This window comes from Urocitellus parryii, chromosome 1 (genome assembly GCF_045843805.1).
Source record: "Urocitellus parryii isolate mUroPar1 chromosome 1, mUroPar1.hap1, whole genome shotgun sequence".
Taxonomy (NCBI): domain Eukaryota; kingdom Metazoa; phylum Chordata; class Mammalia; order Rodentia; family Sciuridae; genus Urocitellus; species Urocitellus parryii.
Window position 1 is genome coordinate 239,643,354 of NC_135531.1, and position 12,803 is coordinate 239,656,156.

Below are 12,803 nucleotides of genomic sequence, written 5' to 3' on the forward strand. Positions count from 1 at the left end.
AAGTTTGCCTATTTCAATATGCTTTATGCATACTTGTTGAGAGTTTTACAACAGATTTAAAGGTATTTTGGGAGCTGGGTGAAGTGGCATATACCTGTAATCCCAGCTGCTCGGGAGGCTCAGACAGGAGGATCATGAGTTCAAAGCCAGCCTCAGCAATGGCGAGGTGCTAAGCAATTCGGTGAGACCCTGTCTCTAAATAAAGTAAAAAATAGGGCTGGGGATGTGGCTCAGTGGTCAAGTGCCCCTGAGTTCAATCCCCAGTACCAAAAAAAAAAAAAAAAAAAAAAAACCAAACCTGTATTTGGAATCTGGTATTTCTGCATTTCATTTTAATATTAAATATTTGTTGTTATTCCACTCCAAGATTATTAAACTACTTGATAATTTTATACTTATTGTTAGTTAGTATCCACATATTAGAGAGAACGTTCAGCCTTTGGTTTTGGGGGATTGGCTTACTTTATTCCATTTACTGGCAAATACCATAATTTCATTTCTCTTTATGGCTGAGTAGATTTCCATGAATATGTACCCTACTTTCTTTATCCATTCATCTGTTGACAAGTACCTGGGTTGGTTCCATAGTTTAGCTATTGTGAATTGAGCCACCGTAAACATTGATGTGGTTGTGTCACTATAGCATGCTAATTTTAAGTCCTTTGATTATATGCAAAATAGTGAGATAACTGGGTCAAATTGTGGCTCTATTCCAAGTTTTCTGAGGAATCTCCATACTGCTTTCCAGAGTGGTTGCAACAATTTTCAGTCCCACCAGCAATGTATGAGTATTCCTCCGCACCGCCCCCATACTCGCCAGCATTTATTGTTACTTGTATTCTTGATAATTGCCCTTCTGACTGGAGTGAGATGGAATCTCTGTGTAGTTTCAATTTGCATTTCTCTAATCGCTAGAGATCCTGAACATTTTCCCATATATTTGTTGACCATTTGTATCTCTTATTCTGTGAAATGCCTGTTCAGTTCCTTTGTCCATTTATTGATTGGGTTATTTGTTTTTTGGTGTTGTTTTTTGAGTTCTTTATATACCCTGGAGATTAATGCTGTATCTGAGAGGAAGGTGGCCAAGATTTTCTCCCATTCTGTAGGCTCTCTGTCTCTTCATGTTCTTGATTGTTTTCTTTGCTGTAAAAAAGTTTTTAAGTTTGATAATTTTATTAATTCTTGATTTTACTTCTCATGCATTAGGAGTCTTGTTGAGGAATTCTATTCCTAAGCCAACATGGTAGATACTTGGGCCTACTTTTTTTCTAGTAGGCACAAGGTCTATGGTCTAATGCCTAGTTCTTTGATCAACTCTGAGTTGAGTTTTGGGTAGGGTGAGAGAAAGAGGTTTAATTTCATTTTGCTATACAGGGATTTCCAGTTTTCCCAGCACCATTTGTTGAAGAGGCTATCTTTTCTCCTAAGTATGTTTTTGGTGCCTTTGTCTAGTATGAAATAACTGTAATTATGTGGGTCTTTCTCTGTGTCTTCCCTCTGTAATGTTGGTTTTCTTGTCTGTTTTTTTTTTTTTTTTGGCAATACCATGATGTTTTTGTTACTATAGCTCTGTAGTATAATCTAAGGCTTGATATTGTGATGCCTTCTGCTTCACATTTCTTGATAAAGACTCCTTTGGTTATTATGGGCCTCTTGTTTTTCCAAATGAATTTCATGACTTCTTTTTCTATTTCTATAAATATCATTGTAATTTTAATAGAAATTGCATTAAAAATGTATAGTGTTTTTGGTAATGTGGCCATTTTGACAATATTAATTCTGCCTATCCAAGAACATGGTAGACCTTGCCATCTTCTAACATCTTCTTCAATTTCTTTCCTTAGCGTTCTATACTTTTCTCTGTAGAGGTCTTTCACATCTTTTGTTAGATAAATTCCCAAATATTTTTTTTAGGATATTGTGAATTGGATAGTTTTCCTAATTTCTGTTTCAGTTGCTTTAATACTGATATATAGGAACACAATTGATTTATGGGTGTTGATTTTATTTCATGCCACTTTGCTGAATTTATGAGTTCCAGATGTTTTCTGTTGGAGTTTTTTGGGTCTTCTAAATGTAGAATCATGTCATCAACACAGAGGGATAGTTTGAGTTCTTCTTTTCCTACTTGTATCCCTTTAATTTCTTTCTTCTAATTGCTATGGCTAGAGTTTCAAGAACTATGTTGAATAGAAGTGGTAAAAGAGGGCATCCTTGTCTTGTTCCAGTTTTTAGACAGAATGTCTTCAATTTTTCTCCATTTAGAATGTTGTTGCCATTGAAGCTTTTTAAGATAAGTGTGTATGTTCATGTGTGTGCATTGTGTTGGTGGATGGGGAGAGTAACAAGTCACACATAAAGATCTATATTTCAAATTGGTCATTCCATCTATCATGGGGAGAGTGAATCAGAAGAGGGCACAGTGGGTATCTGGAAATCTGTTGGAAAGCTAATAAAAGAGTCCAGGCAAGAGATAATAAATATGTGGAGTAGGATAGTGGCGATGGAAATGAAGAGAGGGATACGGCATTACAAAACATTTTGGAGTAATATTGAAAATACTTGGTAATACCATGACTATGGCTTGATCAGTGAGAAAGAAAGGCAATAAGGATGACTCACAGGTCCCTAGCCCTCCTAAATGGTGGATGAAGAAGCTGTTGCCTGAGAGAGAAAACACTGAACAAAATACTTCTTTAAGGTAGAAATATCACTAATTTGGTTTGGATATATACAGTTACATACCTCTAAAACCCAAATGAAGATGGTGAGTTCAACATTTAAATGTGCATTCTTAAGCTCCACAGGGATGTTTGTGCTAAATATACACATTTAATTACTATATATATATATATATATATATATATATATATATATAGTAATTAAAGTCATGGGCATAGGTAACCATAGGTGAAGAGAGAATATAGAGTATGAAAATTAAAAAAAAAAAAGACCGACCTCTAAGGAAATACCAACATTAACATAACTGAACGAAATGATGCATTAACAAAGGCTAAAATAAAAAGTTGCTTTTGAATGAGCTGTCCATTTCAAGGCGTGTCCCCTGTGCTATAGGTTTGGGGATTAGTGTTGCTGGATCACTACTTGGTTTGCCACTGTTAGATCTCAGCCCAAAATTAACTTTTAAGGGAGTTATTTTTGGTCTCCCCTGAAATTTTCATAATCTCACATTAAAAAAATAAATAGTTGTCCTGAGGTTTTCTTATTTGTAGTAGGATAGGGACCTTGAGTGTGATATTTCCAATCATTGTTTTGTTGCCAGACATTTTGCACTTGTTTTTGGACGTATAAAAGCATTTTCTTGAGGAGGGATACTTGATAAAACTTCCTTGAATATCTTTTCAATTTGAAACAAATCACCTTAAACCTGTCCAGAATTTATCAAACTTTGTGTAATGAGTTTGAGGCTTTTTCAGCATTGTTTGTGTTCGTCTTTCCTTTGTGTTTTCTTCCTTTCTGTTCATTTTTATTTGTATTTTAATAAATCAACAAGTAATTAATACCACCTTCTACTCAAATGTAAAGCATTTCACTTTTGATTGTGTAGTGTTTGAGGTGCCTACAGGACATGAAGGAGTCCAATAGTCTAACCGGACCAAGAGATCTACAAAACAGGCAAGAAATCTGAAGGTTTTAGAATAGTCTGGACAGCCTTTTATTTGTAAGATTCCTGAGCTTCAAATAAGAATGGATATTTCCGTAGTTGAGAACTATCAGTGTTTCACTAAATAGAATCACCACATATTTCTGGCTCACCTATCTGAACTTGTGCAACCTGTGAAGCTTTTACCTACAAGAAATTCAACAAAACTTTCAAACTTTTTCAGCTATATAAATATCCACATTCAAGATACAGAGATCAAATACTAAACAACTTGGAAAAAATATGTTGTGAAATAAATACTAAAAATAAAACTGAAAATATTTAGGTTAAATTTCTGTATGATACATATCGAGACTTGTTTTATTAGCAGTCCATTCAGCCATGCAAAATCCATCTTTCCTTTTTTAATCAATATTGCTGCTGTTACCAATGCCCAAGCAGGTGTCCCCAGGGGATCCTGCTAAATTTAGGTTTGTGTCCTGAACAAAGAATTGAGTGAGACCCAAGAGGTTGGCAAGCAAAACAAAGGTTTATTAAAAGCAAAAGAACATGCTGAGAGAACAGAGTGGGCTGAACTGAGAAGTGTACCTCAAGACCCTGTCTACACAGTGAAGCTGGCTTTTATTGGGCTGTGCTTTTCCCTGGATGGACCTGGGTTTGATTAGTACCTTGATTGACAACTGATTTTGACATAATTTCTTCTCTACTGCCAGTTTCTTTCCCCCACCTACCTGCAAATGCACAGTGGGGGAGCAAACCACAAAGCTAATGATATGCTAACTAGTACCAACTTAACTTTAGGTCAGTCCCTCCCAAGATAGGGGACTTTCCCTTTAGGTTCTTGAATTCTCCTTGTGGTTGACCAGCTTCCCTTTTTAAGGGAGTGTTAGGTGGGCTGCAGGCATGAGGCATTACCCTAACTTCCACCTTTTCTATCTCTCCTTTCCCCATACCCTGTCTTTTACCTAACACTATCCTGGCATTTTATAAGGACTAAATATTGATGATTAGTGCCCTGTTGCCTTTGTGGATAATGTTACAGATAGATTTTCATTTATAAGCAGGTACATACATGATGGAAGATATTTGTTGTATCTTTCAAACAAACAGAAAATGCAGAATACCACAACACCTTATTATTATTATTATTATTATTATTATTATTATTATTATTATTTACTATTGGAAATTATATCAATCTACTGTGTTTAAAGGAATTCCAAAAAGCAAAAAAAAATGACTGACATGATGAAAGCGTACATTTAATTTGATGCTTTGCAGAGATACATGACCACAGTTGTGTGCATGGCTTATCCTTTGGATGACTCTGGTTATTTATTTTTAAATAATAAAATAAAAATGGAGCCAACAAATGCAATTAAGAAAAAACAAGGGACCTACATGTCCTGGTCTAAGAAACATGCAAATGTTACAAAGCATTCCAGATACAGTATGACAGAGGAACAGTGAAAAGGCATTAGAACAATGCTTTCTTTCTTTCTGAAATGGGAAGTCTAACAGATACATTTTCACAAATGGCATTGATGAAACAATGTTGATTTTTAAAGAATTTTATAGAAAGAATTTTAGCACCATCATTAAAAGAAAAAAATAATAATAATATTTTTTTAGCCCTGCCTATCTCCAGTCTTGGAATAATAACAGAAGCATAGCACCTTTCGGTATCTAAAATATGAACAAGAATACTAAGTCCATCCCAGCTTCTAGAGATGAGGTAGCTCATGCTAAGAAATGTTGGATCTTTTTTCCTATGAAAGTTCAAATTTCAAATAGTTTAATTCCAATCATCACGTTTGATTAGAGTCAGCTCCATAACTCTGGGTTTTTATATTTTTTTTCTTCATTATTTGCTTCAGGAAGATGAAATTATATTTATGTGGAGGAGCCTCAATCTTGGGTCCTGGAAATGTATTTATGAAGTTGTATGTGTAGTTATTTCACATTTAGTGTCTTCTTAAATAAGAAGAAGGAAATGTATTAAGTAGTGTATCTGTGTAATTTCTGTCAGTATTGATAAATTGCATCAAAAGGGAAAGGTACTTTTAAAATTGAATGAGAAATGAGTCTACATGTGTCATATTTTGCAAAAATTTGAGAAATGGGAGAAATTTAATTTTTCTCCTAAAATTGCACTGAATATGTTATTTAAAGATTCCATTTAATACAGTGATAAACTTGTATTTTTTTTAGCTTCTCTTTTAACACTAGTAATAGTACATCAAGACACACATGTGGGTTTCAATCCAAGATTTAAACATCTTGATTCTTTTTTTCTTGATGATCTGGGAATAAGGGATCCCAAAAGGGAACTAATTTCTATTTTTCAAACTGCAGCCAAGCAAAATAAACATGTGTTGTAGTTTTATATACCCCACTCTTTAAGCTACCTGCCAAGAAAAATTTCCTGATAAAAACTAAGCAACCTTTTTATTATATTGAAATAAATTGAAGAAAACAGATATTTATTTATTTAATGAGTTTACTTTTTTTAAAAGGTGATCTTTGTCATTGGTCATCATGATTCTAAACTTGTATTGAAAATTATTTTAAATCAATTAAAACTTGATGATTGTAAGTAAAATAAATATTTTGAAGGATAAGGAGGCCAGGCACTTAAGACCATATATACAGTGCTGATGCATGATCAGCCATATCTTCAAGAGTCTCAGGATCAACTTCAAACAGTCAAAGTTCTTGTGAACGGGGTGGTCATCATTGATGGTGATGCTCACTGTCACTGTCTGGGCTTGTGTTACATGAAACAGACTGGCCCAATTTCAATGCCAAATTCCTGGTCTGTGCCGCCAACATCCACAGGGGCAAGATCTATGATGGGCAAACGTGCCACATTCTGCGTTCTATATTCAAAGATGGTCTTGCCCACATTTCCATTTCGCTTCTAGAAATAAAGGGTGCAGTGGATTAATAGTAGATACAATTTTTTTGAATGTTAGATATAAACCTCCCCAGGCAACTTTTATAACATAAAATCAATTATTTATAGAATACTACTTAAATGTCAGAGCACTGGTAACCTCAAGTGAGGTACCAGCACACCTGGAACGTACTTCTTTCTAGGTAAATTTCCTTTTATCTTTAGCAGCTTCCCAAATAGCAGCAATATAAATTATAAAAGTAATTGGTTTTGTTGTCACAAGTAAAATTATAATTTATCTTATAATATCTTCCTTATTTTATATCTAGGTATGCCAGTGGGAGACAATCAGTGATTGACTATACATTTTAAAATCAAGGAACTTTACACATGGAACTGAGATTCAGAAAGTTAAATGACTTGCAGAAGAAACAAACAGAATTGAAAAGAATTGGATCCAATGTTAGGGTTCCAGCTCATTTTTTTTTTTTTTTTACTATTTTATATTAACACTTCCATCATGCTTCATGTGTTAATACCCATTCAAGTTGACCCTAAAGAATAACTATATACAAAATGCTGCTGAGCTTATATACAAGGCAAAACTGTCCCCACTTATAGTACTATGATAGTATGTTTTTAAAAAATAAGTTTGATCAGTGTAGATGAAAAGTACTTACAGAGCAAGTATCTTGAAGAACTGTGTATCTGAATCTCACATTCCCTTCTCCTTTGATTTCTAAATCATTTGCCCCTTTAAGAACCACAGCCTTCTTGAGGCTCTTGGCTTGCTCATCCATGTATCCTATACTGTTTTTACAGAGGTAAGTGATGTTCTGGGAAGCTTCTTTTGATAACAGGCGCAGGAAGGTCATTTGAGTGATGGCTGTATTAGGTGACAGGTGGTCTCCATATGCAAACTAGAAACAAAGTCTTTTATATTCAATACTGAAGAATTTCTTAATGTGTTACAGATAGATAAATTGATTTTAGCAAATCTTTAATTATTATATAATATGGCTCTCTAGCTATAGGTATAAAATGACCTGAAATTTCCAACATATTAACAAGTAATAATCTTTGTCCTTACTACCCTGAATGAGAGGTGATGAAACCAACAATAATTATAATTTTCCAGAGAAAGATTAGCTATTTTAAAATCTGCTTTGATCATCTATCAAAAAAAAAACTCATTACTGTCATTATTATTAAATAAGAATTAGAAATTAGCTATTAGAATAAAATCTTTACTACCTAATTATCATAAACTTGAAGGAAATATGAATTTAAAATTTTTCCTCTAGACAAAAAATAATTGACCACAAGCTCTTTTTTATTCATCTTCTACTTCAAGTTTTCTTTTCAGTGCTCCCATTTGAGTTTTTTACATAATTTCATATAAGCTAAATTACATTTCAACTGCTTATATTTAAGTTTTAAAATTTCTTGTTTATTAAATAATGGTAGATTCTAGCATATCCTGCTAGACTCAGGGTTCTTGCATCATGTTGATTCTGAACATGAGTTCTGGGGAAAGGTTAGGAGCAGAAGTGGAAGGAAAATTTCAGAGTTTGGCCATCATAAGGAGATCTGGGATGAAATATTAAAATGGAATTATCAAGGCCTGGTGAAAGTTTGAATACTAGACCATGAAAGGAGCAGAGGGTAGATTGGAACTCAGAAAAATATTAATCAAATTTATATAATTACACATATGCTTTAAGATTTAATAATACTATAAAATTGACAACATGACTTCATTATTAAAGATTATCTAATATTTACATATCACTTAGTGTATTCTAGATATTATACTAAACACTTATATTCATATGGACACTCTGGGATCTGAATTATTAGCCTCACTATAAGCTTGTAAACCTGAGGTTGCAAAAGGTTTAATCAGGTCATAAGGACAAACATCAGTAAAAGATCTAGCAAAGAGTGACCCAGGACTCCTCAAGACTGTCATTCAACTGTGGCAAGATCCCTTCAAGTCCATTCCACTGTCACTGCTGCGTCAATTAGAGTAACTAATCCTAGAAACAACTACTTCTCTACATTTCATCAATTGCAAATTATAATCCAAAATTTATGTCAAGCTGACTCATCATAAAACTTGGTTTATGCCTTGGTATTGCAACTGTAACTAAGGAAAATATGTCACTTTAAAATAAACCTGGTCAAGATCGAATAGTATTATTCTAAATAAACACAAAAATATGATAAAATATATAATCTTGAATAAACTATTCAATTACCTGTGATCCTCTATTCATATCTAGACCATACCAAACAGGTTTATTGTCAGGAGATTTGCTGGCCCACCAGGTTTTACGAGGTATACTGGATGGATTTGCTGAAATGCATGTTTCTCCTGTTTCCATATTGCAGTAAACTTTGATTGCATCTTCAGCTGATCCCTGATTGGGATCAATCCAATATTCACCTATTTTCCAAATGACAAATATTTGCTAAGTAAAAAAAAACCCTCAAACATGTTTATGAATCTCCAAAATAATTAACACAGAAATTAGAAATATGAAATTATCAATGAAGGTCTCTTTTAACAGAGACCATGCTTTAAAGAAGAAAATAATTGTTATATATATGGGGATTTACCAAATACTTGTCACTGCTCTAAGGTACTTTGCCCAACTGTGTACCTAAGTCTCAAAACATACATGTGAAATAAATGTTATTCCATTTTACAGAAGAGAAAATACAGCAAAAAGAGATGATATATTGTAAGTGGCTTTTGCCTATATAAGTGTGTTCTCGTTAAATTTAAAAAGCCAAAGTTTTTAAAGAAAATTATAATTGGAATGTAATGTGTATTATTTAAACTATGAATGAAATAAATAAATGAGTTGAATTATAATAGAATGTTATGAATCATCTTATCAGCCATTCTTGAAATCAATCTGCTCATATATAATAGGTTTTTGAAACAGGATATACCAAAGACAGTGCTACATACTAGACATATAATCAAATAAATTTAAAAATGTGTATTTGTGCATATATGTGTGTGTATATACATGAATCTTCCTATAAATATATGAAAAATCAAGTTTTAAATAGAGTGAAAGGAGAGTGGTGGGATATAAATAATTTGATAATAAAATTGGCTACTCTGGAAAGATGATATTTTTACCACCATTGTCAATGTCATTTCATAGTTAACTGAAACTCTTGAATATTTCTCAGCTTATTCCTATGGTCTAGGATCTCTCTTCCCCGGATCTTATTAGAACAATCAAAATAATAGAATAAGGCAAAGTTTAAGCATAGTTCATAGTTCAGAATTCCAAAATGCCTTCCAATCTTACTATTACTTATTCCTGCCTGCAAAAAAATTCCAGAAGTATGATTCATAGAACATTAAACTACATGAAAGGAATTCAATATTCAAGCAAAACTTTAGTTGACTCTCAACAATCCAACAATATATGGTAACATATTAAAACTCTGGAAGGTCGTTCAGGTAAATAAACGTTTAATTTGGCTTCAGCAAGTATTGTGTGTGTGTGTGTGTGTGTGTGTGTGTGTGTGTGTGTGTGTAGTTAGATAGATAGAGAGATAGATACATAGATATGAAATGTTTTCTATTCTCTGCAAATTACCACTGTTTTAGGACTTCTGGATGGAAATGGAACTATTCTGAAATTAGATCATTTATAGAATATATGCTCTATTACAGTGCATATCATCTTGCCCTATAATTTTTTCATATCATTTACTTTCTCCACAACTAAACTGTCAGAGCTCTGTGGCATGTGTATTTCTTTTTCTCTGTGTCTATCACTAATTAGAAAATTAATAAAATATTTTGAAATGTAGGTGAGAGCAACATCAACAGAAACAACACCCTCTGCTCAAAAGGGCCACTGTCCACTTACCACTTTGTTTTGTGGAATGGCAAAGCTTTAAGTCATCACAGGTCCGGGCTGGGTGCTTCTTGGAGCCATCAGGGCTGCGCATGGTTTCAATCTGACTACTGAGTGACTTCAGGGTTGCATGGACCCCTGGGTCAGTTTTGTTTTTGTCATCAGGAGCCGCCTGATCTTCAGTAAACTCAGGAAGTGGATCTGGCATGCTCTCATCATAGTGACCCATGATATCACCCAGGGCAGCTGTAAGGTGGCCAGGGGGACCTGGAGGGCCTGGTGGACCAGGCTCACCAGGAGGACCCTAATTAAAAAGAAATCAGAAAGACATTTAATATAATGCTTTTATTTTTATGTGGGTGTGGTACACAGAGATATGATGTGACACTCCAATTTGACAGTTCTGGGAGATCTGTCACTCATGCCCTTTTGTAAGTAGATGGTGCTGGCCTGCTAAGCTATAGCTTTCCAAGGATATGTTTTTCAGGAAACATATCTGCAAGTCAGCATCTGAGATAAATAAAGATTAAAGCACAAAATATTTGCTTTGATGTCTATCTTGAAGACACAATATAATTTATATTGAAAACATGCAAATATGTACATCATTTCAAAATTACCTTGAGCAAGATACAACTAAAATTTTTTCAAAGCATTTATGGGTGGAAGATGAAGAAAAGCTGCAGGGGCACAGGGTGCTGGTTCTATAAGGTGCATGTCAATACCAAGGAAATACCCACAAGAAACACCCACAAGAGAATTTCCCCTACTTTCTAATCAAAGGGAAGCAAAGGAAATTTTTTTATATGTGTGAATTACCATGCACATAAAAATTCTCTGTACTAATAAAATGGAAGAAAGTTCTCACTAGCATTTTTACAGACATAAAGAGCTCTCCTATACTTTTGTCAAATGAGAACCTTGGGTTAAAAGGAAGATAAGCTCAAAAATGTGGCAGGGACTACAAAGGTCTTCTCTATTCATTTCCTTCAGCAATTCCCAAGGACAAACTCAACAGCTTGAAAGAAACAGGCAAAAACCTGAAGAGACACAGTTCAAACCACACATAGAGCACAGCCCTGGGCATCAGAAGGCTGGAGTTCTAACAATGGCTCTGCCATTTGTTACGTGGCATCAGGCAAGTTGCAGCAGCCCCAGTGCCAATGCTCTCTCATTCTCAAAAGGGTCTTATAAATACATTTTATAAGGTCATCATGAGTACATACATTCCTTTATGCTAACCTTGGGAAATAAGATTCGGGTTTGTTTGTTTGTTTGTTTTTGTCTACCAAAGACCACTGAACAACAAAATACAGTCAACCAAGAGCTACATAAATCCAATACATTCTAATTATATAACTGTTTTCTATTCGCAAAGAAATTAATAGGAAACATTTTTCTTGACCATAAGAAACATAAGCCTATTTGACCCACACAACAAATAGTAAATATTTGGTTTAATGGCATTACCATTGAGGAGCAAAGACAAAATAAGGAGGAGAAGGTAAATTAGATTAAAGAAACACCCGGAGAGAAGCATAACTTCATACGCACACATGCGCATATGCACACTAATACATTTGCACATGAAGACCAAAGATGCTTTCCAAAGGTCTGAGAAGCTAAAGATTAGCTAATGCAGCTTATAACTATATATATATTCCTCAAACCAAAACTATAAGAATTTTTAATGAAAGGTTTTAATTAAAATTCTCTCTGAATGTCATTTGCAATGTAGAAAAATCTCAGTCATATACTTCATTTTCCAGCATTTTCATGACATACAAACTACATCCCACAGATACTTAAAATATGTAATCTAAAGCAAAGCAACAAAAATATAATCTTAACTTGCTATTTGCTTTCATAGTATCAGATGAAATCAAAGCCTGGTTATCTCTGTCAAAGCCTGGTTATAGTCTAAATGAGCTATATTAAAATATTTGAAATAGTTACTTATATAAACAAGCTCTTGTGTGGCTTTGAAATCTGTTTTCAGGGCCCCCTTAAGTCTCTTGTTCAACAGGCTACACAGACATTATCTGATGGAATCTAAGCTGTTTTTCTCAACAGCATTTCCTGTGTGTAAACCCCTATGACTTTACCTCTGGTCCTGCTTCTCCTACACTGCCCCGAACACCAGGAGGTCCGATTGGCCCAAGTGGCCCAGGGTTTCCTTCTTTGCCTAAAGGACCAACTGGGCCTGGAGGACCCTGAAAGAAAAACAATGACTCTGTTTTAGATTCTGTGGGAAAATTTTTTTTTTTTTTTTTTTTTTTTTTTTTTACAATGCCCCTCTCTAATCCAAGAACTACTGTGCTGATGGAGCTGTTACAATGATTTCTCAGATGCATTTTCTTAATGACTGATAAATGACCTTCTGGCACTT

At 34.2% G+C, this 12,803-nt stretch overlaps 1 protein-coding gene across 1 annotated transcript in view; it reads right to left on the reverse strand.

The window, feature by feature from the left end:
- Positions 1-4,824: 4,824 nt before the first annotated feature.
- Positions 4,825-12,803, reverse strand: part of Col5a2 (collagen type V alpha 2 chain) — a 133,716-nt gene continuing 125,737 nt past the window's right edge. The window contains exons 50-54 of the mRNA XM_026389042.2: positions 12,520-12,627; positions 10,427-10,718; positions 8,786-8,973; positions 7,205-7,444; positions 4,825-6,548 (exon numbers count right to left, since the gene is read on the reverse strand). Of these exons, the coding sequence (XP_026244827.1) occupies positions 6,402-6,548; positions 7,205-7,444; positions 8,786-8,973; positions 10,427-10,718; positions 12,520-12,627 (975 nt within the window). The 3' untranslated portion in view covers positions 4,825-6,401. The remainder of the gene's footprint in view (positions 6,549-7,204; positions 7,445-8,785; positions 8,974-10,426; positions 10,719-12,519; positions 12,628-12,803) is intronic.